Here is a 24,176-nt window from a genome sequence, read left to right as displayed (position 1 = left end):
TAGCTGGCCTCCAGACTTAACCTCCATGCATTTAAGACCAGTAGTAACTGGCTATGTGCTGAGCACATAGAAAAGCAAGTAAACAAAAATGCAACCCCCATTAAAATACCAACAGTATTCTTCAAATAATTGAACAAAAATAATTAAATTTTGCATAGAACCGTTCATCTCAAATAGCAAACATTATACTGAAAAAAAGGAGAGAAATGGAGGCATCACATTATTTGACTGTAAACTGTACTATAAAAGCAACAGTAATTAGGGCCTCCTTGGTGGCGCAAGGGTTAAAGTCTTACCAGCCATTGCAGCAAGAGTTCGATCCCCCCAACCACCCCCGCCACCGGCCCTGGAGCTGACCCACTTGGCGTTCCAGACCTCTCCTGTCTCTCCTGCTGCTCCCCTCAGCAGTCTATTTCAGCAAATCCGCCTGTTGTGCTCCCTACTGCCTCTGATGAATCCTCTCACTCCCCTGCACCTCTGGCCTGCACCCCAGTTCTTGTATGCATAAATAAATATTTTTTAAAAAAAGCAACAGTGATTAAAACAATATAACATTGGAATAAAAATAGATACAAGGATCAATGGAACAAAATCAAAAGCCCAGAAATAAATCCACATATCTATCAATACTTAATTCATGATAAAGAGCCACAACCATCAAATAGGGAAAGAAGTCTCCTTAAAAAGTGGTGCCAACTAAATTGCTGTTTATTTTGTCCTGTGAGTTTATGCAAAAATAGGTAAAATGAATTGGAAATAGATTTAGTTTGCAAAAACATTTGCTCTACTATTGGATAGAATTGGGATCAAGGTGAGAGAAAATGATTTTAAACAAGTAGAATTACTTTTAGGATGTGTTTTTTTCCTGGGATTTTCTGATATGCTGGTTGCTATTTTATTTGGCTAATGCCTCCAGATTGAAGCTGCGACCTACTCGGTGGAGAAGTATAAGGGACTGCAAGGTGGTGCCGCAGGGCCCGGCTCCCGCCCTGCACCGCCACACACCTCCTGTGTAACTGTGGGCTGACTCCTCCACCCTCTGCTGCTCAGTTTCCTCATCTGCAAACTGCAACTAAAAATGGAATCCCACCTTGTTGGTTGAGAATTAGATGCATTAATAACCAAGAACACATAGTAGGCACTCAAGAAACATAAGTCTTATTGTGTGGCTAGAGCAAGCCTGGGGGAGAGGAGCTACCCAGAGTGGTAGCAAGCAGTTATGTTAAATGCGGGCATTTCTCCAAAAATACCTCCAAAATAGGTGTCGACTATTCAGTAGAAGGTGAACTTGCCTTGCGCTGTGTGGTAACGCATTGCAGAATGACCATTTAATATCAGAACGACCCTTTCGTGCTCCAAGTATTTGGCGGGCTGACTGCACCTCTGCTCTCATCCAGCTGAGAGGATACCGTCCCTCCTGGGTCCTGTTCACTCTGACACTGGATGGACAGCAGGGCAGGGGGCTGCTCAGCGGCCCTGGGTGATCAGTAAGGAATCAGTATTTTCTGAATCTCTGAGCTTCTTCAGGCTTAGCAGCTGAGATGGCTTTCAGGATCCGAGTTGTTCATTTGTTCTTTCTTTTTCTATTTCGGAATCCACATGCTATGTAGTTAAAAGAGCAGTGGATTCTACACAACAGCACATATTCTTGCACTTAGTCTTTTAAAAGCTTATAAAATGGGTATTCTTATTCCTCCTTTATAGTGAGGCTGAGGGAGGTTGTCCAGGGCCAGACTGGAATTCAGCTAAGTTGGGCCTCCGAGTGGAGCTCTTCCATCTCTACCTCAGATGGCAGCCGGAGCCTGGCACTCTCCTCCTCCTAGACGTGGGCGGGCTTGGGAATGAAACCAGCACAGGCTATTTTGGATGGGGTCTTACTGGATAAGATCTGTGGGTGAGACCCAATGGGCATAATTATTAAGAGCGAGAAATAAATATTGCCAGATGGAGAACTGACTGAAAGCCAGCTGCGGCCCCTGTGCTTGGTGTGGAAAGCTGGTACCACCTTAGAGGCCCATGAACCCTCCCCTGGAACCCGGTATGCCTGACCCTGGGTTTCAGCATTTTCATTTTAAGGGGACTTAGAGGCCTCCACTGGAGTGGGGCAGTGAGACGTGTGGAGTTTTCCTTTTGTTTTTTCAAGCAAACTCATGTCCACCTTCGTACCCTACTCATTCATTCAAGCACCCCCTTGCAGGCTGGCACCGTCACTCACCTTGACTCCTTGATGCCTCTCCTGCCTCTCCCCACTCACCCCTCTGGGAAATCAGTCTCTGACAACAGCCCAGGTCTCTCCTGTCCCCACCCCCCTGCCCACAGTAAGCCTTGGCCCAAACTGCACCCTCTGCTGTGTCCAGCAAGCCTCTACTCACCTCCTGGGTCTCACCTCCTTGGAACACTTCTGGGTCCTGCCCTGCATCAGGTTGAACTGGGTAATTTCTCCCTCAAATTCCAGTTCAAAATTTCTATTTATACAGTATTGGTGAGGACGTTGAGAAAATGGAGACCTGTGCACTGCTGGTGGGAGTGGAAAATGGGGCAGTTGCCATGGAAAATGGCTTGGTGGTTCCTCAGTATATAGCGCCACCATACAACCCAGCAGTTCTGCTCCTAGGTATCTACTAGAGAGAAATGAATCAAGTGTTGAAACAAAAATCTGTACAGGAATGTTTATAGTGGTACCATTCACATGGCCAAAAAGGGGGCGACAACCCAAACACCCATACACCTATTGTGTATGAATGGATACACAAAATGTAGTCTATCCATGAACTAGAATATTATTCAGTCATGAAAAGGGAATTCTGACACATGCTGTAATATGGATGAACTTTGAGGACATTATATTCAGTGAAACAGGCTAGAAAGGCCTATTTCAAAAAAGGCCAGAGTGTGATTTGATCAATCTGGAATGTCCGGAATAGGCAAAGCCAGAGACAGAAAATGGGTCTGTGGTACCAGGGGCTGGAGGTGGGAATGAGGATAACTGATAATGGGAGGTGTTTGAGGTGATTAAAAACATTCTGGAATTAGTGGTGATGGTTGTACTATCTTGTGAAAGTACTTAATGCCATTACACTCTCACTATAAAATGGTGAGGTTCATGTTACATGACTCTTGCATATTACACAGTTTCTCTCTCCCCCAGGGTCACTCCCGAAAGGCAGAACCATCTGGTCACCCCATGTCCAGCACAGGGACAGGCCTGCAGTGGGGGGTTAACAGATGTTTGTTGAATGGCTGAATGAACGTGTGGATCAACAGACATAAGCACCTGCTCTTTTTCAGAAAGAATACTCCATTTCTTCATCTTCTGATGAATCACCTGGAATCCTGGCTACAGGAACCTCAGACCTGCCTTCCTGGGATGCTCCTTCCTCACCCCCTCGCTTTAAATCTGGATTTCTCACCAGCCCAGACACCCAATGGAGACAGATGCACTTGGTGTTTATTGATGAGAGAGGACAAAACACGGGGAACTCAGTCCTTTAGCAAGTAAAACTTTTATTAAATAAATTTTCAGTTTCTCCAGACCAAAGAGAGGCGTTTGGGACATTAAGATGATGCTTGAAGCGCCTCGCCTGAAACACGCCACAGTGACAAAGACCTCTCCAGCCACAGCAAATCTTTGACACAAAACTCAAACCAAAGTCCCCTCTAAGTCCTTTTCTTTTTCTCCGTGTGTGTGTGTGTGTGTGTGTGTGTGTGTGTGTGTGTGTGGCGGTTTGTCTCCAAAAGTCAGTTTGCAAGTTGAAACTTCATGAAATTACTCGTAGCAGAAATAAAGTACATCGTACAAATCACGTAGGTCTTCGATGTGGAGTATAAAAATGGTATTTACAGCCAGTAAACATGGACCAGAAGGACAGATGCCACGGCACGCCAGCACACACTCCCAAGCAGGCCTGACGGAGGGGGGCTTGGGACCCCGGGGATTCGGAAGAGGCCCCTGCAGCCCCTGAGTCCACGCTTGCACACACAGACGCACGGGACACAGGCACGCAAGAGTGTCTCGGAACAATTATCAAACTCTGGAATATCGAAACAAGTTGGTTTGAAGATTTTTTTTTCTTTTCCTTTTTTTTTTTTTTTTTTTTTGCTAAGTGTTTTTTTTTTTTTTTTTCTTCTTTTTTTTTCTGGGTCGGTCAACACATTTTGGTATAAACAAAAGGGAATGTCTTTTTTTTCTTTTTAAATTTTTCTGTTGCTTTTGAGCTTATTAGGTTCTCTGGCGACTCGTTTGGTGAGAGGCCTGACTGAACATCCAAACGAACTTGACTCTGTGCTTCAAGGTGGGTTTTCACGGTTCGGGTAGCTATACAGAGGCACCCCACAAATTCTCCCTCCCCGCCCCAAGTAGGAAACAAAAATCCATTGTCATTTGATTTTTTCCCCATTTTTTTCCCTTCTCATTTCTTCTTTGTACTTGCTCAGAAAGACCAAAATAGAAAAAAAGAATTCTTTGTAGAGGTATCTCCGGTAAAGGGGTGCTGGCCAGTGCAGGTTGGGGTCACCCAACGCACGTGGCAATCTTGGTCAGAGACCATGAATTCCAGGCTGGTGATCCAAGGCAGGGGAATGGCTGCCTGCCCTTAGGAGGGGGCACAAGGGGTGGGGGGCTCCCCCGACCCTGTTTGTCCCCCCCACGGAAAGATAAGGGCTATTGGTCACATGAGTAAGGCTATGACGGGGTGGGAGAAGGACGGGGTGGGGGGAGGCCAGGGGTTCTCCTTTGTGCCTACATAGGGGGAAGGCAGGGCCCTGGGACGAAGTAGGGGGTTGGGGGGAGGGTTCTGGAAGCTGCAGCTAGGACCAGGGACACCCAAGCTGGCTGAGCCTAAAGGCGCCCGAAAATCATTGTGGTGGGGGCCAAAAGTCCTGGAGGTATATCGAGTTGGCTAAGAATCCCCCTCCTTCTCCAGTGCCCTGGCCGGATATGACAGTGGGAGACACCTGACCGGGGCTTCCCCAGGCCCGACCAGCCTCAGCCCTTCTATTGTCCCTGCTGAGTGACCGGTAAAGGGTCACCTTCTCTTGGATGGAAGGAAGTCGGAAAAGTTTGGTCCCATGATCTATACTCAAAAAATATATATACTGTATATAGCTCTCCATATATATATTCGTATATATATATAGGAAAAGTTGCGATTTCGTTTGGGGAAGCCGCCAGGGCTCTGTGTTGGGGCCAGGGAGCGAGGAAATCCCCCGGGGGGAGCACTGAGCCCCATGCCCCCAACTCAGGAGCACCCCCGCCCTGGCCCCCAGGGACAGCCAGGAAGCCCCCCTCCCCATTCTGCATGGCCTTCAGTAGTGTTTCACATTGTGGGGAGAGGGACAGGGAGGCAGGAGAGGGGAGGGAGGGCTGGTGTCCAAACTTGGTTGTAATTTACGGAAATGTCCTGGATCGGTTTGAAGCGGGAAACCCTCCGGGGGTGGGAAGGCCCCTCACCTGGCGGAGAAGGGACGGCGTTAGGGTGCGGTGATGGGGGGCACACAGGCAGACGAGGTTACCTCCCACCCCACCTCCCCTAGCTCTGGCCAGGCTGGGAACCCAAGAACCCCCGTCTTTTCAGAAAGAGTCCATTTTGGGGGGTGGAGGTCAACAAACCTGGCATGGAACATACTTAAGGCTGCTGAGCCCGGGTCCTCACCTGGCAACCTGGACGGACACTTTTGTTTCTCTCTTCCCTGCCCCCTGCCACTGAGGCCCCATGAAGGCAGTTTCTTTCCGCCCCCCGCCCCACCCCACCCCATTTCTGTTCATTGGCAGCTGCGGCCCCAAGCTCTGGAAAGCAGAGTCTGGCGCGCAAGGCAGATGCTCAATAGGCCTTGCTGTGGGGGTGTTAAAAGCGCACGGCTCGCCCGCAACTTGGCTTTCAGGAACTGAGTTTCTGCACATGCATACCTGCACTGCACCCCCGGGCACACCCTCCACTTTGTGGATGCTGGCCCAACGGGTCTGCAAAGCACGAACCGCCCCTAACCAGCACCTACTTCGCACCAGGCCCAAGGCGAGGTTCTGTGATGACGACGGCGATGGTGAGTGAAAAAAACCCACCAAAATCGAAAGGAATTGTGGAGAGCTTCCCAGGAGGTGGGCCCTGGGCTCAGCCGGGGAACACGGTGTCCCTGGGTGGGTCACCGCTGCCTCTTGGCAAGCGTGAGCCCGTTTAGCAGACGAAGCTTGCCAAGGCCGGAGGTCAGCTATAAATCTCACGCCCCCTTGGGTTCACCGGTCATTCCCCACAGAAGGTGGTTAGCTGCTGTAAGGTTGTTTGCTCTGATGGCAGAGTACACTTTGGGGAGATTTATTTCAGCACGCTGGGTGCGGGGCCAGCATGCCACTTTCCCATCTACCCACGGGGTGTAATGGTACCAAATGAGGACTAGAAGGGGGTTCCACCCGGGGGAGGGTTTCACAGACAGAACAGAAGCCCCTCTGCCAGCATCCACAACCCACCCGGACCAAGCCTAGCCTCTCAGGAGAACTCCTATTCATGCGTCACAGCCTTTTCCAGGAAGGATTCCCTAACCACCCTTCCCACCCCATCCCACCCTCCGCTTCTCAACCAGACCACAGGTGTTGCGGGGGGGTGTCACTGACCAGCTCTGTCCCTGCCAACCCAACACGGGGGGCTCCCTGGAGACTCTTGCAGCAGCACCCCACCCCCACACAGTGCCTGGGTGGGTTTGGAGAATGAGGAGGGTGTGCAGACAAGACAAGGGAGGGGGGTGAGATCGGGCGGGTGGGGCCGCCTGGCGGCTCACCTGGGCCAAGCCCACAGCCTCAGGGTGGCTGTGGGCGAGGTCAGTAGGGGTGTCCTGGATCTTTGGGCCTCTTCAGCTGCACTTTGAGCCTCTTCATGCCAATCTGAAAGCCGTTCATGGCTTGAATGGCGGTCTGCGCGCTGGTCGGGTTGTCAAAGCTCACGAAGCCTGTGGAGACCGGGGTGGAGCCGCGATGGTGGGCAACGTGGGCGTCCTCTGCTCGCTCCAGTGCTGCGGCCCTGGCGGGGTCCTGGGGGTGGGGGTGTGCGCTTGCACAGGCAGACTGGCCCGGGGAGGTGGGAGGGCTGGCCAGAGGGCCGGTGGCAGTCCTGGCCTTGTTCTGAGAGCCTGGACTTGCATGCCCCTGGGGTCGGGACCCCTTACCTGGGGTCTGCTCTGCTACGGCTTCCCATCTGGCATGGGGAACAGGTGGGGACCTCTGAGGGTCCTGGGAGGGCCAGGTTATCTCCCTCCCCCCTAGGAAGCTTGCCTCCTCTACACCGTGCTGGCCATCCTGTTGCTTCCCCCAGGACCTCTAGCGGTCTGGGAACTTCTCTGTCCATCTGACTCCCTCTGTGTGTGTTGCATGTCTGTCTGTCCTTGCCTCTCCGTTCCCCTTCCTCCTTCCCTCTCTCTGTCTCTCTCCTTGTCTCTGTCAGGCTTTTTACACCTCCCGCCACCCTTCCTTGCAGGCCATCAGAAACACTTCAACCTCCCCCTCTTTAAGCTCCCGATAGCCCAAATGTTGGGGGGTGTCAGGTAAAGATGTTGGGTTGGGGTTGAGGGCTCTTGCTGCCCTGGTAAGGCCTAAGGGAGCCACGGGGGAGCTTGGAGCAGGAAGGGGATGCTGTCTTCATAGCTATTACTTCCTCTAACAGCTGTCACTCCCATTATATAGATGAGGAAACTGAGGCTCAGAGAAGGCAACAGACCCCCTCACTGTTGAAAGTGCATTGGTTTCCTTACAGAAATGTCCTCCTTCCTTCTGGAAGCAGGATACAGAGAAGGGGGCTATGTACTGGCCAGGGTCCCCCATTGGCTGTGTAACCTCAAACATGCAGCTATTCCATCCCTCTCTGTAAACTGGGACAATTCTTCCCTTTTATGGTTGGACTGACTATATACAGGAGGCGCTTAATAAAGAGTCAAAAGTTGGTCTTTTGCAAAGGACACAGTGAGGCTTTTACTCCAAATTTTGGAGTTAAACAGACTGGTTCTAATCTAGATTCTGCCTCTTTGCTACTGTATAACTTTGGACAAACTGCAGCATCCCTCTGAGCCTTAATTTCCTCTGTCTCTGGGGACAAGGAAGTCCTCCCCAAGGCCCACAAGGCACTACATGCCCTGCCCCTGTCCTCACCAACTCCCTCTCTCTCCCATGCTTACTGTGCTCCAGCCTCCTTGCTGTTCGAACAAGTTAGGCCCTGCCCCAGGACCTTTTCACATGCTGTGACTGCTGCCTAGAACACTTCTCCTCCAGATTTCCCCAAGCTGGTTCCCCATGATTCAGGCCTAGGCTGAAATATCACCTCCTTCTGATCACTCTCTCTAGTCTTTTTATTTTTCTCATATATTTATAGCTACCTGGTCATCTCCTTTCTCCTTACCTCAACCTGTGCTTTCTAATTTGGTAGACACTGGTCACATGTGGTTATTTAAATGTAAACACATTAAATCAAATCAAATAAAATATTCAGATCTTTGGTTGCATTGGTCACATATCAAGTGCTTGGTAGCTCCATGGGGCTGATGGATATACAGCATTTCCATCATCAGAGAAAGTCCTATCAGAAGGCACGGTAAGACCGTGTGCTCTCCCAGGGCAGGAGGTTTTGGTAGCTTATTCACTGCTGTGTGCCCAGTGTCCAGCACGTTCATGGGCATAATGTATCTGTTTGTTGACTGAATGAATGAGTGAGCAGAAGAATGACTTCAGACCTGTCTCATGGCTGACCACGCCCCCATTTTCAGGATGCCAGGAGTTGGAAGGACAGCAAGCAGGAAGGGGCGCCCGCATCAGGTACTCACCAAAACATTTGCTCTGGTTGGTGGCTCGATCCATAAACACCTTGGAGGAGATGATATTGCCGAAGGGCAGGAACATCTGGGTCAGCTCCGTGTCTCCAAACTCCTGGGGGAGGTGGTAGATAAACAGGTTACAGCCTTCGGGACCTGCAGGTGGGGGAGAGAAAGACGTAAAGCCCCCAAGGAGAGGAGGCGGAACCCCAGGGGAGGGGCGTGGGTCCAGAGCCCACATCTGGTGCCTCCAGCTGTCAGGAGAGGGGAGCCCCTTGATGCCCAGAAAGATGGGGTATGGCATTGTGGGAAGGGGAGCAGGGAGTGCTTTGTTTGTCCAGTCTTATCCCAGAATCCAAATTCTGATCATATTTATGGCCCAGATAATTTACAAAACTCAGATAACCAAGCCCCCCAACCCCACCCCAGTCCCCAAACCAAGATAAATCCCTCAAATCCCAGATAATTCCAACCCCCTGGAGAAATCCCTAGACCTCGCACTCTGGATTATTTTATAAAAGTTAGATGACCTGGTGGAGGTTACAGAAACTCTATACTATCTTTGCAATAACACTATAAGTCGAAAAGGAGTTCTAAAAGAAAACGCTTGGGTTTTAAAAGTCCAATGATCATAAAAAGAAAAGTAAGACCAATAAATCCCGATGGATCACTCCATGTACAAAAATAAATTCAAAGTGGATTAAAGACTTAGATGTAAGACCTGCAACAATAAAATATATGAAAGAAAACATTGGCAATATGTTTAACAGCATCAATGATAAAGATTTTTTTGAAGACTCAACCCCTCCAGCAAGGGAAATAAACAATTGGGATAAAATAAACAATTGAGATTACCTCAAATTAAGAAGCTTTTACACAGCAAAAGAAAATACAAGTAGATTAAAAAACATCCTATTTAATAGGAAAAAATATTCACATACTACTTAACTGTCAATGGGTTAATATTCAAAATATATAAAAAACTCACAGAATTTGACAGCAGAAAAACAAATAACCCAATTAATAAGTGGGCAGCAGATCTGAACAGATTATTTACCAAAGAGGACATCCAAAAGGTCGATAATGTTCATCAGTGTTTCCAGTAAGAAAGAAGCAGGTTGAAACCACAGGGAGGGGCCTCTCTGGTGGCTCAAGAGGTTAAGACATAGCACTATTGAAGCTATTGGCAGCCACTGCAGCATGAGTTTGACCCCTGGCCAGTGAGCTACCCATATGGCGCGGCAGACCTCTCCTGTCTTGCCTGCTGCTCCTCTCAGCAGAGTATTTCAGTAGATTCAGCTCCCCACTCTGTCTCTGGTGAATCCTCTCACCCCCCGCATCTCTGATCTGCACCCCAGTTCTTGTATACATAAATAAATAAATCTTTAAAAAAAAAAAGAAAGAAACCACAGGGAGACACCACCTCACACCTGTGAGAATGGCACATGTTAAAAAGAGTCCCAACAACAAGTGCTGGAGAAAAAGGACCCTATTATACTGTTGCAGGAATGTCACCTGGTGCAGCTATTTTGGAAAGAGAGCTGGTTTACCTTAAAAAACTGGACATGGAAATACCAGATGACCCAGCAATCCCACTCTTGGGAACCAACACAAAGAACATGAAACTGTCAACTCAAAAGATTATCTGCTGTACAATGGTGGTGGCAGCATTTCTAGACAGGACATGAAACCACCTAAATGCCCACTAGTAGATAGCTGAATTAAGATGTGGTATATCCAAACAATGAAATACTAGGCAGCCAGAAGGAAAGATGAAATGCTGCCATTTACAGCAAAATGGAAGGAGCTGGAGGAAATTATGTGTAGTAAAGCAAGTCAGAATGACAAAGATAAATATTGGACATTTACATAGTGGACAATTTGACAAAGCAAAATACTTGTAAAAACTAGTGGACGCTAATAACAAAGTCAGGTTTCTGAGGTTAAGAGGAGGAAGAAGTGTGAAAGGGTATATAAGTAGATGGTAGTGGGGGAAAAAAGACAAATAAGTTCCTGATTCCAAACCCCCAATCCAGATATTCCTCAAAATCTTGGGTAACTGCATCACTCCAGTTACAAAGATCAAATTACATAAAGTTAAAAAGATGATTCTCTAGTCCTGAGCCACAGACATCCTGAAGCCACAGACAACTAAACATGATAGATTGCACCAACCAGAAATAATTTTTTAAAGCACATTTCACTCCCAAAATCATTCCCTCCCCAAATAATCCCCAATGCACGGCTAACATAAAAACTATAAATAGGGCCTCCCCAGTGTCGCAGCGGTTGAGCGCTGGGTTGCGAAGCTGCCCGCGGCCTCTGCGGCGCCGGTTCGATCCCCGGCTGCTCCCCGGCCACCGGAGGAGGGTCCCACATGGCGCGCAGACCTCTCCTGCCGCCCGCTGCTCCCCTCAGCAGTGTACTTCGGTCCTTCTGCCTGCTCTGCCCCCTGCTCTGGCTCTGGTGAATTCTCTCACCTTCCCGCGCTTCTGACTGTACCCAGTGCTTGTATAAATAAATAAATAAATCTTTAAAAAAAAAAAAAAAACTATAAATAACAATAGCATTTTAAAATCTTGACTATATCCAACGTCATGAACAGTCCCCAAACGTGCACCCAAGATTACACATTCACACCCACCTCTGGGTCAGGAGCACAGTTGTACTATCGCGCTTATTTTTAAATGCAAGTGTGTTCCAATGCAATCGGTACATTTTGGAACCATTTCCAGCATAACACGAATTTTGTGCATGCTTGTGTGCTATCCAGCTCCCATAAAACATGAAGTGAATGTATAAAACTACAACCAGCTGAACCAAACCTCATGAAGAAATATACACCTACAGGGGCCTTCCTGATGGCACAGGGGAAGTCTCAGCACTATCAAGCTATCGCCAGCCACTGCAGCATGAGCTGGATGCCCGGTCAGGGAGCTGATCTAGATGGCATAGCAGACCTCTCCTGGCTCGCCTGCTGCTCCCCTCAATAGTGTATTTCAGTCAGTCTGCTTGTTCTGCTCCCTGCTCTGTCTCTGGTGAATCCTCTCACCCCCCACACCTCTGGCCTAGACCCCAGTTCTTACATGCATAAACAAATCTTTAAAAAAAGAAATATCCATGTATAGTGCAAACATCTACCAACTTTCCCATTTCCCCAGTGTACTGAGCCACACCCATCTCTGGGATTACAACACCCTGATTTCAGAGAAGCCTCTTTCCACCAAGCTGCAACTTTTCTGATCCCACTTCCACTTGCAAACTTCAGGCCTGCTCCAGGATAGAGTGCTATATTTATTGCAGTATTCATCTTCTCTTTTCATTATCTGACATGCATAAAACTGCTACCACTTTCATTTTTATAAGGATCCTCTTTTTCTTTTTTTTTTTTTTTTGACATGTTACTGAACCATGAACTCTGACTCTATTTCCTCACTGACCCTGTAGTTTACATTTTGAGGTTTTGCAAACTGTAGAACAATTTTCCAGAAACACATAAGTCCCACTACACAGCACCGGCTACTCTTGAATTAGCTTTTACCCACTCTGCCTGGGTAAAGGGTGGACTTGGAGATCCACCAGGAACAGAGACACCCAGGTGCCAGCATCCACAAAACAGCGCCCCAGGGAGTTGAGGTGTGTCTAAAGACCCTACTAGCTCCCTCGCATCTGAAGCTGCTGGAGTTGCCAAATACTCCTGCTGTTGTCTTTGTTTTTAACCACAGAGCCCTTGGAGACGAGGTACCTGCCTGAGGATGGGGTAGCAGCTGGTTGGCAGAGCCAGAGCGCCTCCCCTACAAAGCTTTTGCACTCTGGCAGTGTCTCTTCCACATGCCAAGGGCAAGGTTGTAATTGGGCAGATTCTCAGGACTGAGTCTGAGGACGGGTCATCAGCAGAGCAGGGCTCCCCTTGCCATGGGGTATGGGAGCTTTTCTGGTTGGTGCCCTCACCCTAATCGCCTCCTCCACCCCCACCCCCCCAACAAGGAGGACTAAAGAGAGGAAGGGACTGGACTCCCAGGTGCTGAGCGCCTACTATGTGTCAGAAACTGTTGCTGCTTATTCCTAGTAACACCTGTTGGCGCAGAAGGTCGCCAGGGCTACCGGCGAGGAAAGGGAGGCGCGGGCAGACAGCGTTCGAATCCCAGGTGTCCAACTCCAGAACCGAACCCCTCCCTCCCTGGCTGCCTTGGTATTACCAGGCGGGCCTCAGTTTATCTGAGGTACTTGATCACCCACCACCACCCCAACATCAAATAGAATATTCTCTTCAAAAATTCAGAGAACCAACCAGTTCTGGCGAGGTGGAGTCACTGTATTTCCTACGGGGTTGCAACCAACTAGCGTGGTTCCCGTTTTCCGGAGGAGGAAACTGAGGCTAAGAGAGGAAGATTCGGGTGTCCATGAGCACCCCGGGGACGAGTGACTGCGCCAGGACTTGAGCCGAGGCCCGTCCGGCCCCCAGGCTGCGCCCACTTGCGGGGTCTCTGAAGCCTGGCCGGGCTGGGAGCCAGAGGGGGGTCCTGAGGGCGGAGGGGGGCAAAGGGCGGGGCTCGAGCCCAGGGGAGTCGCGGCCCCCTCACCTTCTCGCTGCTGCTGCTGCTGCAGGAGGGGCGGCGGCTGGGGGACGCTGTGCGCGATGGGCGTGATGGCCGCGGTGGGGTACATGGCTGCGGAGACCGGGAGCGAGACACAGGGCGGAGGCGGGAGTGAGGCCGACGCGCGGCCGGCGCGGGTGGGGGGGCGCGGCGGGGCGGGGGCGGGTCCGAGAGCCGGTCTCGGGAAGGGGAAGGGGCGGGGCCGCGGGGAGGGCGGAGCTGGGGGCGGGTCCAAGGAACAGGCGCGGGGGCGGGCCCACCTGGGGGCGGGGTCACCAGGTCTTCGCGTGGAGGGGGCGGGGCCACGCGGAGAACGGCCTGAGGGCGGGGCCAAAGCACGCGGGCCCAACAATGCGGGGCGGGGCCTGACTTGATAGGCGGGGCCTTGAGTGGAGACGTAGGGCCCAGGAAGAAGGTGGGCCCAGGAGGATTTGGGAAGGAGAACCAAGGTTTGGGGGCCTTGGTGGAGGCGGGGCCAGATGCTGAAGGAAGGGGGGCGCTATTTCTGCGAGTTTTGCCACGGCCAGAGTAGGAGCGTGGTTAGGCCCCAGCGGGAAGACGGAATGACAGGGCGGCACCTGAGGGGCGGGACCGGAACGGGGGTGTGGCTAGGCGAGGGAGGAAGACCGGAAGGAGCCCGCGGGGTGGGGCCACGAGGGGCGGGGCCACGCGGGGGCGGGGCCACGCGGGGGCGGGGCCGAGCTGCCTCCTACCTGTGTACTGCTGGACTCCGGAGAAGGCGGGATGGAGGGTCTCGGCAACTGTCGGGCTCTGAGCTGCTGGGCAGACGGAGGGGCTAAGTGGGGCGGGGGCAGCAGAAGGTTTCCATCCGCCCCCGATCCTTACGGGCCAGAGGAGAGCAACACATATCCGCCCCCGCTTTACCTCTACACTAAACCCTTTATAGGTATGATCCCCATGTTACAGGTGAAGAAATTGAGGCTCATAAAGCTGAACCCACTCTCAGAAAATGACAGAAGCCTAACTTGAATCCAGGCTTCTGGGACTCCAGAGAGGTTTCACTATCACCTGCCTTTCCCTCTCTCCACACCCCTTTCACTGCTTTTTATTCTCTGATTTCTCCAGGATCCCAGCCCTCCCCCTCTCTGCCTCCCCACGCCTCACTCATCAGATACCCTATGGATCCCCTATGTGGCTGTGACCTTCTGACTGTCTTTAGGGGAGAGGTAGGAGGAAGGGAGAGGTTGTACAGGCCACTAGAGCTGGTGCATCTAGGAACAATTCAGCCAAAAGATTCTGCTCAAATAAGGAGAGGTTCGTAGAGGATGGGGTGTGGGGGGGGTATGGCTGACTATGATGACATGAACAAATGTGGAGATGGAACAGGTCTCTGCCTCTGCTGAGGTTGTTCCATGAGTCCTTGTGATAAGATGGCATAGAAACACACACAAGCACACACAAATGAAGACATATATAAAGCAGCGACATCTGAATGAATAAGATTTCCAACTTCAGTTGAGTTTATTGTACTTTGCCAGTATCAGCTTCCTGCATTTGACAATGTACTATGGTTATGTAAGATATTAGCAATGGGGAAACAGAGTGAGGAGTGGCCAGGACCACTCTACTATTTTTTGCAACTCCCTGTGATGAGTAATAAATAAAATAAATACTAAACAAATTATAGCTAATAAATAAATAATAATAACAAATTATTGTTTATGCTTTTGCAATTCCCTGAAATTATTTCAAAAATAAAAATAAACAAATTATCCTCAGTGGGGAAAACACAGATGACTTGATTCACATAAGCAAAGTGATGGAAGTCGTTAGCCCTGAAATCATGGTGTAGGGTAAAGAAAGGTGAGACCTCTGCTTTATGAGGATGGGACAAGTCCCAAATCAGTGCTTGGTTGGTCAGTACCGAGTGAATGAGTGAATACAGTATAGCTCTCTCCTCACACAGTAGCCACCGATAATTAAGATGGGTGGTGCCGTTCTTGGTACTATGTGATGTGTTGGGCATTTTAAAATTGATATGCAAAACCTCAGGAGGTGACTGATGCTATTTTTCCAATTTCCCAGATGAGCAAACTGAGGTTCAGAGACTTGCAGAAACCATCTGGGGCCGTCGTACTGGACCTTGAACCCAGATCAGATGCAGAGTTCCTATGTTTAAGGACCCCGCATAACTTCTTTCTGCATGCCCACATATCACATCTGTCATGTGAGACTCACTTTGTCCTGCCACGCCTATTCCAGGGAACCCATGGTATAGAAACTCATCCTATTTGTCCTGGAGACACCATCCCTGCCCCCACCACTCTCCAAGGCCCTGGGGGACAACCCGAGTTACCTGGGTAGGGCACGAGGCCATTGGCATATACAGTCTCTAGGGTGGGGTGCCCACCGGGGAAGGGCATGACACCTGCGAAGCCGTTGGTGATGGGAGCCACCAGGCCGGGCACAGTAGCGGTGCCGAGCAGCGGGGGCGAGTGCAGTCCTGTGGGGCGGAAGGGTGTCATGGGGAGCCTGGTTCTGTCCCCAGCCCTGCCCACCCATCTTTGGGCCCTTGGAGACTCTCACCAGAGGCAGGGGCGATGGGTGTGGCAGGCAGTCCATTAAGGCTGACGGCGCCAATCTGCTGAATGTGGCAGGGTGAGAAGGCCACGCTGGGGCTCAGGTAGCTGCCCGAGGTGGACAGGACCGTTGTCTGCTGCTGCATGAGCTGGGGGTTGAGAGGGAGTCAGCATGCTGTAGGGGCGATACCTGCCCTGAGATCATGGTTCATGGGGAGAAGGCTGACCCTCAAGAAACTAGGGAGGGGGTGGTGAGGCAGGGTACCTTGATTCAGGCTGGGATCGGGGCTCAGTTAGGAATTGGGACTCGACCTGGGACCAAGGTTCAGTATAGGATCAGGATTCGGCCTGTGATTAGGGATCAGTCTAGATTCAGAGTTCATTTAGGAAATGAGAACTCAGCCAGGGATCAGGGCTCAGTTAGTCATTTGGTCGTAGATCAGAGACCAATCAACACTTAACCAGGATTGGGTCTGGTTTTAGTTTGGAGTCAGCCTGGACTTTGGAGGCATAGCCAGAATTGGGGCAGTGTAGATTTGGGGCACAGCCAGGTCTGGGCTCAGCACAAGGTTAGGTCCTCATTTGATATTAGGGTTCAGCCTGGGTCAGGGCTCAGCCTGAACTTAGGGGTCCAGTCTCTTGGTTGGTCTCAGTTTAGGATTGAAGCTGAGCCTGGAATTGTATTAATCTAGGGTTGGGGTTCGGTTCAGGGCTTAGGTCATGACTGGGGGCTCAGCTGGGGTTGGGTCCCAGCCATGGCCAGGATAGGACCCTGAGTCTGAGAAATTGGGTGAGAAACAGAAAGAAAAATGGGCAAATAGGCAGAAGCCCTCGACAGAGAATACGTGGAAAGAGAGAGACAGAGACAGAGAGAGGGCTGGACCTCCGCAAGGGCCTCTGGAGCCCCACTGGAGACAGCAGTGCATGTGCTGGGTCACTCACAGCCTGAGCGTAGGCACTGTAAGGGCTGAAGGGCAGGGTGAGCGATGGTGTCAAGATGCCCAGCTGGCCCACCATCTGCTGCATGCGCCGCAGCGTTCGCTCCTTGTCCGTGTCCGCGAACTTGACCACCAGGCTGGAGGAGGCCCCCTGCAGGGGCAGCAGGCAAGCAGGGAGGGAAAAAAGGAGGAAGGTAGCCTGGATTCCAGCTCCCCGGAACCATGCCAGCTCAGGCCCATTGGGTGAGGGGTGGATAGAAGATGCCATCAACTGTGACTCTGCTCAAAGACACAGGACTCAGGGGTCACAGCAAAAACACCTTGGAGATCAGCCTCCCAGGTTTCACACCTGGCCTAGCAGCCATGTGTGCACAGGTGGGGTGTGGCTGCCCAGGGATTACATCTGGGGGCACCATGGAAGGCCCTAACTGAGTCATACCAAAACCAGATAGAGAATCAAACTTCTGGGGCCAGATGGAGGACCCTATAACCATCACCCACACCTGAGAACAGGTGAGACTTCAGCCATTCAAGACATGCCCCCTTAGGTGGAGAACTTAGTCCCTGCTCCGCCTGCCAGCCTCATCACTGGAATAGCCTGCTGTTGTGTTAAGCTGAGTCCTTCCCTGATGGGGACTAGACTGATGCCCAGGTGCCAGGACAGCAAGGGCAGGGTGGCTCGGAGACTGCGCTGCTGGCTCACACCAGTCTCCAGAACATCTGAAACAGGAGAGCTGGCGCCCCAGCTGGCGCCCGTGTTCCCTGTGGCAGATTTGGATATCTCTGTATAGTGGTGGTGACTGCCAGGGACTCCTGCCTGGCACGAGGAGTAGAGCCACCCCCACACCTGGGGGGGGGGTCTTTGCTAGCCTCTCAGCACTGCAGACCCACAAGCTCCAGGCTCCAGCTTGCTCTGGCCCCAAAGAGATGTTTCCAGCCAGTCTGACCCCGTCCCCGCCCTGTCCAAACCCTCCAGGGCTCCCAGTTGCCCTAGAAGGAATCCCAAGATTGTCAGCCTTGAACTTCAGGCTCCTTCAGTCTCATCTTCCCCGGATCCTCAAACACCAGCTTTCTTCTTGTCATCCCCATGCCTGGCATGACCCCTGCCGGCCTCAGCAAACCCTGTCTGCTCCTAGGGTTTCACCTCCTTAGGGCACCTTCTTGTACATTCACACATGCACACAATACTCTCCTACACCTTCACACACTCGCCACACATGCTCACACACACTGCAATTCACACACATGCATACACATTCTCATGTATATTCAAACACACACACACACACACTCACTGTGCATGCTCACACACATGCGCTAACACATATTTTCACTTTCACACACAATACATGCCATGCAACTTCACACACATGCACTCACACACATATATACATACTCTGATACACATACCATGCAGCAAACACACACTGTGCATGCTCACAAACATATGCAATCACATATATTCACCATGCACACTCATATATTTACACAGCACACACACTCACCTGCACACGATCACACATGTGCATACATGATCACATACTCAACATGCACACTCATGTTCGTGCACATCTGTACATGTGTGTTTTCATTCACATGTATATTAAAGCACTGTCTTCACACACTGACAAATGCACACATGCACTAGTTTCCTCCATCACCCAGCATACTCATACCTCAACATACTGACACACACCCTCACGTATACACATATATATGCATCAGCACACAAGTGCACACTTAGCTGTATACATTTACACACACAGTTCATTGCATACTCATGCACTTTCATAACACACACATGCACTCACATAAGCATGCTTACACACATGCATTCTTTCAGATACACACACATACAAATAAACACACCTGGGTCTACATGTACACATGCTTGCATTTGCTCGCACTCATGTATGGACACTTGTGCACACACATGCACAGCCACATACTCATGCTACCACACTCATGCTCCTCCTTCTCTACCTGTGACCCCTCTGAGGAAGGGACAGAGTAAGCAGATGGCTGGGATGGCAGGGACAGGCCCCTCACCCGCCCCTTCCACATGCCACTGCAACAGCCCAGAGAAGCTCCTACTCACCGGCATGGTCTGGCTCCCGTGCAGGGCGTGAATGGCCGCCTGAGCCTCCGTGTGGGAGGAGAACTTCACGAAGGCACAGCCTGCTCCAAGAGAGGGAGAGTGAGTGCGGGGCGACAGCTCTGTCTATGCGGCCACGGGAGAGGGGGCTGGAGCTCTGTGTGGCAGGTCAGCATCAGACACAGACAACCAGAAAGCCAGACAATCATACAACAGAGAGACAGGCAGCCATTGTTCAGACAGCTGGACCACAGGCGATAAGACAGACACACTGCCAGCCAGTCTCAGAGGCAGACATTCCATCAAACACCCAGCCAGCCATGTCACTGTTTGACAGACGGACAGTGTGAAGCCGGCACAATCGAGGCAGTAGGTCCCCTGTTAGAACAAGGGAAGAGGGTGGGCTTAGAAAACACCCTCCAGTCACCAAAACCATGAGATCCTGAGTTGTAAACAGATATGCAAAATTGAAGTGAAAACCATCAGACAGAGGCAGAGAGATACAATCCTGTGGACACACCAGACAGAGATACACTCAGACCCAGACAATATGGCCACGTGACCAGAATTGGGGAGATGGGGTAAAAAGCCACCAGACAGGGCAGACCCAGCTGGCCGGTGACATGGGAGCAATCAGGCAGACAACCAGAGACCACCAGACATAGGCAAACTCAGTCACCTGCAGAGAACCCCACCCCATCCCCCTGGCCCGGCCAGTTCTATAGAGCCAGGCAGAGTTGGGGGATGGCGAATGAAAATGTTCTGGAACTAGACAGTGGTTACAGTCACACAGTTTTGCTAATATACTGAAAAGCACATCACTGTACACTTGAAAAGGAAAATGTTTACTCTATGTGAATCACATCTCAATTCAGAGAAAGAGCTGGGCACATCCAGTCAGATCACTGGATACTGCATCCTGGATTCTGTCCTAGGAAAGGTAAATTGCAAGAGCAGAGACAGAGTAATCGAGTCCCGACAGATGAACCTAAATAAGCAGAGCTGGGTCCACAGTCAGTCAGTCAGTCAGCAACAGCCATTTGGACAGTCAGGCAGAAGCCCAGACTAAGCGATGCAGGTGGAGCGAGTCTCCACCCCAGGTGGTCGCGTGGGCACGCAGGACAACAGGTGCCCGGAGACCCTCAGTGACTCCCGGTGGCCCGACCAGACGGAAGCGCTGGGCGATGGGGCCGAGCCCGTCCCAGGACACAGGCAAATGCAAACAGAAACAGACCCGTGGACAGAGACAGGTGAAGACAGGCAGCCCCAGGCGGACTCGGGCCCCGGGGACCCGGCGGCACCGAAGGGACCAGCGGTCTCCGCCGACCCCGCCCCAGGCGCTGCCCCGCCCACGAGTGGCCCCGCCCCCGGGAAGCGGGCTCCACCCACTGGGTCCCGCCCCAGAAGGCGTTTCGCGCCTGTGACTGGACCCACGGCCACGCCCCCTTGGTTCCCAGCCCCGCCCCCAAGCCCTTGGCCCCGCCCCTCAGGCCTCAGCCCGCTCCCCCGCCCCCAGGCCCCCGCCGCGCGGTCACCTTTGCTGCTGCCGTCGGGGCCCCGGAGCACCGTGCACTCGTCAATGACCCCGAAGGGCTGGAACAGCCGCAGCACGTCCTCCTCCGACTGCTGCTTGTTCAGCATCCCCACAAACAGCTTCCGGTCCCCTGTGGGCAGAGACACCCCCTCAGCCGAGTCCCGGGGCTCGGGTGGTTGCGGCGTGGGGGGTGGGACCGGGACCCTGCCCGCCCCTGTCCTGTGCGTGCGCGGGAGGACGTGGCACGCTCTCCCCGCCGGGTCTCGCCCCCTCCCACCTGCCTGCGCGCTCCCGTCTCTGCGCCTCCGCTGCTGTGCCACCTGCCTGCAGTGTCCACCCTTCACTCCTTCCGGCCTCTGCGCCACCGCTTCCACCCTCCGGGCAACGATGGCTTTTCCCTCAGGTTCACTCCAAGAGCCCACAGTAATACCCGTGTTAGGCACTGCCTGGCCCGGTCTGGGTCCCTGTCTGTCCGCCGGCCATCTAGAGCGGCCACGCCAGGTGAGCGCCGGTAGGTGGTCCCTGAGTCCTCGGGCTGGAGCCTCGCTGCAGGGACGAGGAGGGGCCAGGCGGGAAGCCTCCGGGGCATGCGTGAAGGTGTGTGCGCACAGGCTGGGCGGCCGAGGAGCCTGGTGCCCCCGTCTGGTGGGGTGGAGGGTAGGGGCCTGGCTGCAGGCTTGGCTGGGACCTACCCACGTCTAAGACCAGGAGCGAGCCAGCATGGGACAGTCCTCCAAGTGTGGTGCCACAGCCCTGCCCCCTTGGGTAATTGCTCTGCTTCCTGTAATCAGGAACACGGCAGCTCCATCTCCCAGGGATGGTGAGCTGGGTTACTATGGAAACCTGTTCTTTGGCAGATGTCACTCATGGGGGTGGGATGGAAGGAGACACAGGAGCAGAGAGACTGAGAGGAAGGGAGATGGAGACAGACGAGAAAGACAGACAGACAGACGGACGAAGAGATATGCAGAAGGGCAGAGAGAACCAGAGACAAAAGGGGAGAAGACAGATAAAGAGGGAGAGAGATGGAGAGGAAGGGAGGAGGGAGGAGAGCAGAGGAGAGCCGAGCAGAGGAGAGGGAGGCTGAGAGGGAGACATGCAGACCCCACCTCTGTAATCCCTGGCATTCAGGTTGGAGAGTGAAAGTGGCTCCCAGTCAGGATGGGCTTTGCAGGGCTCCTCCACACACACAGGGGTCCTGCCTCACACACCGCCCCAGGCTGGCCGCTAGCCCTCAGCTCCTCCTCCACCCGAGATGGGGAGAAGGTACAGAAATCTCCAAGAATGAGCAGCCTTGGATCCCACCCGGGTGGCCCCCCACCCAAGGGCGCACACCTCCCTGTGGTCCAGCCCTGAGACAGGTCCCCGTCTGCACTCCCACCCGCCCGGCCCGGAACAGTCAAGCACACGCCCTGCGCGTACCCATATGCAGGCCAGGTCTGAAGATGTGCACACAAGCAGCCCCCACCCCACAGCACCAGCCACAGCAACACACGGCGCATGTGCACATGCTTGCAGACACCATAGACATGCACAGGTATGTGTGTGTGCTCTCACACACACACACGCACACACGCACACACATGTGCACTTGCCCAGATACACAAGTGTGTGCAGCCCAGAAAGCAATCCACAGCCATTGGGGCGCCCCATCCCCTGAGCCCCCCTTAGCCTGCAGAACTGTGGTGAGGAAGGGACACAGCCCCTCCTCTCCCGTCCGGAGCCAGCCAGAAGGCCTCTACCTCTCCCACCACTGTTAGCTGCGCCCTTTTGTGGCAGCGGCTCCAGGCCCCTAGGCCTCAGCACTGTCCCTTTGAGGTGAGAAAGAGGAAGGGATTTCCCCTCCCCCCATCCCTCCACCACCCCGCAGCCTGGTGGCCATGGAGAGATGACAACTACCTCCGCGGCTTTCGCTGTCTGCAGGCTTCACCTGGATTGGCCGCGCCATCTGTGGAGAGAGGGGTAGGTCAAGTCGGTAGTGGGGGCTTCACCAGCACTCGGCCTGGACCCCTGCTACCTCCCCAGCCTCAGCAGTCGACCCAACCCCAGAAGCACCTAACACCCCAGTCAAATCAAACCACACATGGTCCCACCCTTCAGGCCTTTGCTCACAACTGCCTGGAAAACTCCTATTTTAACCTTCAAAACCCAGCAACAGCACCCCCTTTTCCAGGAGGCCTCCTTGCCTCTCCAAGTGAGACAGAATATTTGCAAAGATGGCCCAACTCCTCTGATCCCTCAAGTCTATTTCCCCACCTTTTGCATCTGGACATGGTCACAAGCCTTGGGTGAAGGAACTGTCATACCCAGCGGACTCATTGTTCTAGATACTTCTGCCCCCATCCCCATACTGAAAATGGGATTCAGAAATCTTCCCCTAACACTCCCTTGAAACTTACCCAGCCATGGGGATGAACTAAACTGGGTATTTGAGAACAGACCCAAGGGGTGTGGGATGGGTATGGTATTTGCTCCTTCACAGATCCTAGGACAGAATCCAACTTGCTGTTCCAGTGAACTCCTTCTCATCCCTCAAAACCCAATTCAAAAGCCCCCACGCAGGCATCCCTACAGCTCTGGGTTCCACCCTCCCTCTGCTCCAGGGTTGAAAGTGCAATGTCTGGCATAGCCTCACCCCACACAGGTCAGAGGACACAGAGAACCAGAGGAGTTTGCCCAACTGAATGAAGGGAAGGAGGAGGCCAATGCCCACTAGCACAGAAGGGCAGCTGGCAGCCAGGCCTGGGGTTGGAATAAGTACAGGTCAGACAACCTGATTAGATCCCTGTGACCATTCAGAAAAGGTGCTTGACAAATGTTACCTTTCTGATCACAGTACAGTTGTCAGCAAGCTTCAGAGAGGGAGTGTGCTTTGCACCCCATCTTACCGACATCAAACTATCAACGTTGGGAGAGATTATTTATCCAGGGTCATGGTGGATGAGCCAACGCGGGGTGGAGATCCCTCAACCCCAAATCCAGGGTCCTTTCCACCAACTGCCACGATAGCCCCCTCCCCAACTTTGAACCCCTCCAGTCTCTTCACCTCCGAACTCCTTCACCCTTCTTTCAGACCTCAACACAGTGCTGCAGGCCATCGCGGAGTCCTCTCCCTCACTCTGCACCCCCTCCCCGGGACGCCCTCCCGAAGAGTTCCTCTGGCCCTCCCCGGCTTCCCGCGGCTCTCCTTTCCCGCGGTCTAATCCCCCCCTTTCTGATCCGCTCCCTTTCTAAGTTTGTTTCCCCAGCACACGTGGCCTCCTCAATTTGAACTCAGTCTTGGGAGTCCCAGAACCAGAGGGGCCGCTGTCTCCCTCATCTCGTATCCCCTCTTCCATCAGTCCAACCTTCCTGCTGCCTGGGAAAGATGGAGCCACCTCCCCTCCCCCCACCACACACGCACACGCACACGCGGCCTCTCCACCTGGGTACCACACCCCACTAGCTGGAGGTAGGAGGGAAGACTATGTCAACCAGCTGGACCAGCTTTCTGGTTTGGGGCCAGCCTGAGGTGGGGAAGGGAACCGAGGGTGAGGGGGCACCTGAACTCCAGCGTGGGCTGCCCCCCCACCCTCCCACCAGGCCTTCCTTCCCTGGCCCTCACCTCCTCCCCCCTCCCAGCACCTTGGGCAGATGAGGATGGGGTTGCTATGGCAACGCTGATTCACCACACAAGGAAGCTGGCAA

At 52.7% G+C, this 24,176-nt stretch overlaps 1 protein-coding gene across 6 annotated transcripts; it reads right to left on the bottom strand.

The window, feature by feature from the left end:
* Window positions 1-1,555: 1,555 nt before the first annotated feature.
* On the bottom strand, window positions 1,556-24,118 carry CELF5 (CUGBP Elav-like family member 5). 6 transcript variants are annotated; one of them, XM_054693048.1, is made up of 13 exons: window positions 24,094-24,118; window positions 23,312-23,387; window positions 22,386-22,437; window positions 20,491-20,619; window positions 18,959-19,038; window positions 16,865-17,011; window positions 15,930-16,071; window positions 15,700-15,846; window positions 14,096-14,158; window positions 13,368-13,454; window positions 8,797-8,940; window positions 6,769-6,936; window positions 5,235-5,449 (listed from the first exon to the last, which is right to left on the bottom strand). In XM_054693048.1, exons 2-12 carry the CDS (start codon window positions 23,381-23,383, stop codon window positions 6,809-6,811), a joined length of 1,191 nt encoding a protein of 396 aa, XP_054549023.1. In that variant the 5' UTR covers window positions 23,384-23,387; window positions 24,094-24,118; the 3' UTR covers window positions 5,235-5,449; window positions 6,769-6,808. The 6 variants fall into 6 exon arrangements, 5 of the variants coding, with proteins under 5 accessions (XP_037360937.1, XP_054549023.1, XP_054549024.1 ...); XM_054693049.1 differs by lacking the exon at window positions 24,094-24,118 and adding an exon at window positions 24,032-24,077; XM_037505039.2 differs by lacking the exon at window positions 24,094-24,118 and adding an exon at window positions 23,536-23,618.
* Window positions 24,119-24,176: the final 58 nt, after the last annotated feature.

The sequence above is a fragment of the Talpa occidentalis genome, unplaced genomic scaffold, assembly GCF_014898055.3.
Source record: "Talpa occidentalis isolate TD23 unplaced genomic scaffold, MPIMG_talOcc4v2.1 talOcc4.12, whole genome shotgun sequence".
In the NCBI taxonomy this organism is placed as follows: domain Eukaryota; kingdom Metazoa; phylum Chordata; class Mammalia; order Eulipotyphla; family Talpidae; genus Talpa; species Talpa occidentalis.
The sequence above is the reverse complement of the archived record's forward strand: the minus strand, read 5'-3'. Positions and strand labels throughout refer to the sequence as shown.

Bases quoted from the DNA above. Each gene is read 5' to 3' on its own strand.
- CELF5 (XM_054693048.1), bottom strand. From the start codon at position 23,383: ATGTCGGTAAGATGGGGTGCAAAGCACACTCCCTCTCTGAAGCTTGCT. The intron at 19,039-20,490 runs GTGACCGCGCGG...CTCTTGGAGCAG, and splicing joins CCCCGACGGCAGCAGCAAAG to GCTGTGCCTTCGTGAAGTTC. The intron at 13,455-14,095 runs GTAGGAGGCAGC...CGGTCTCCGCAG, and splicing joins CGGAGTCCAGCAGTACACAG to CCATGTACCCCACCGCGGCC.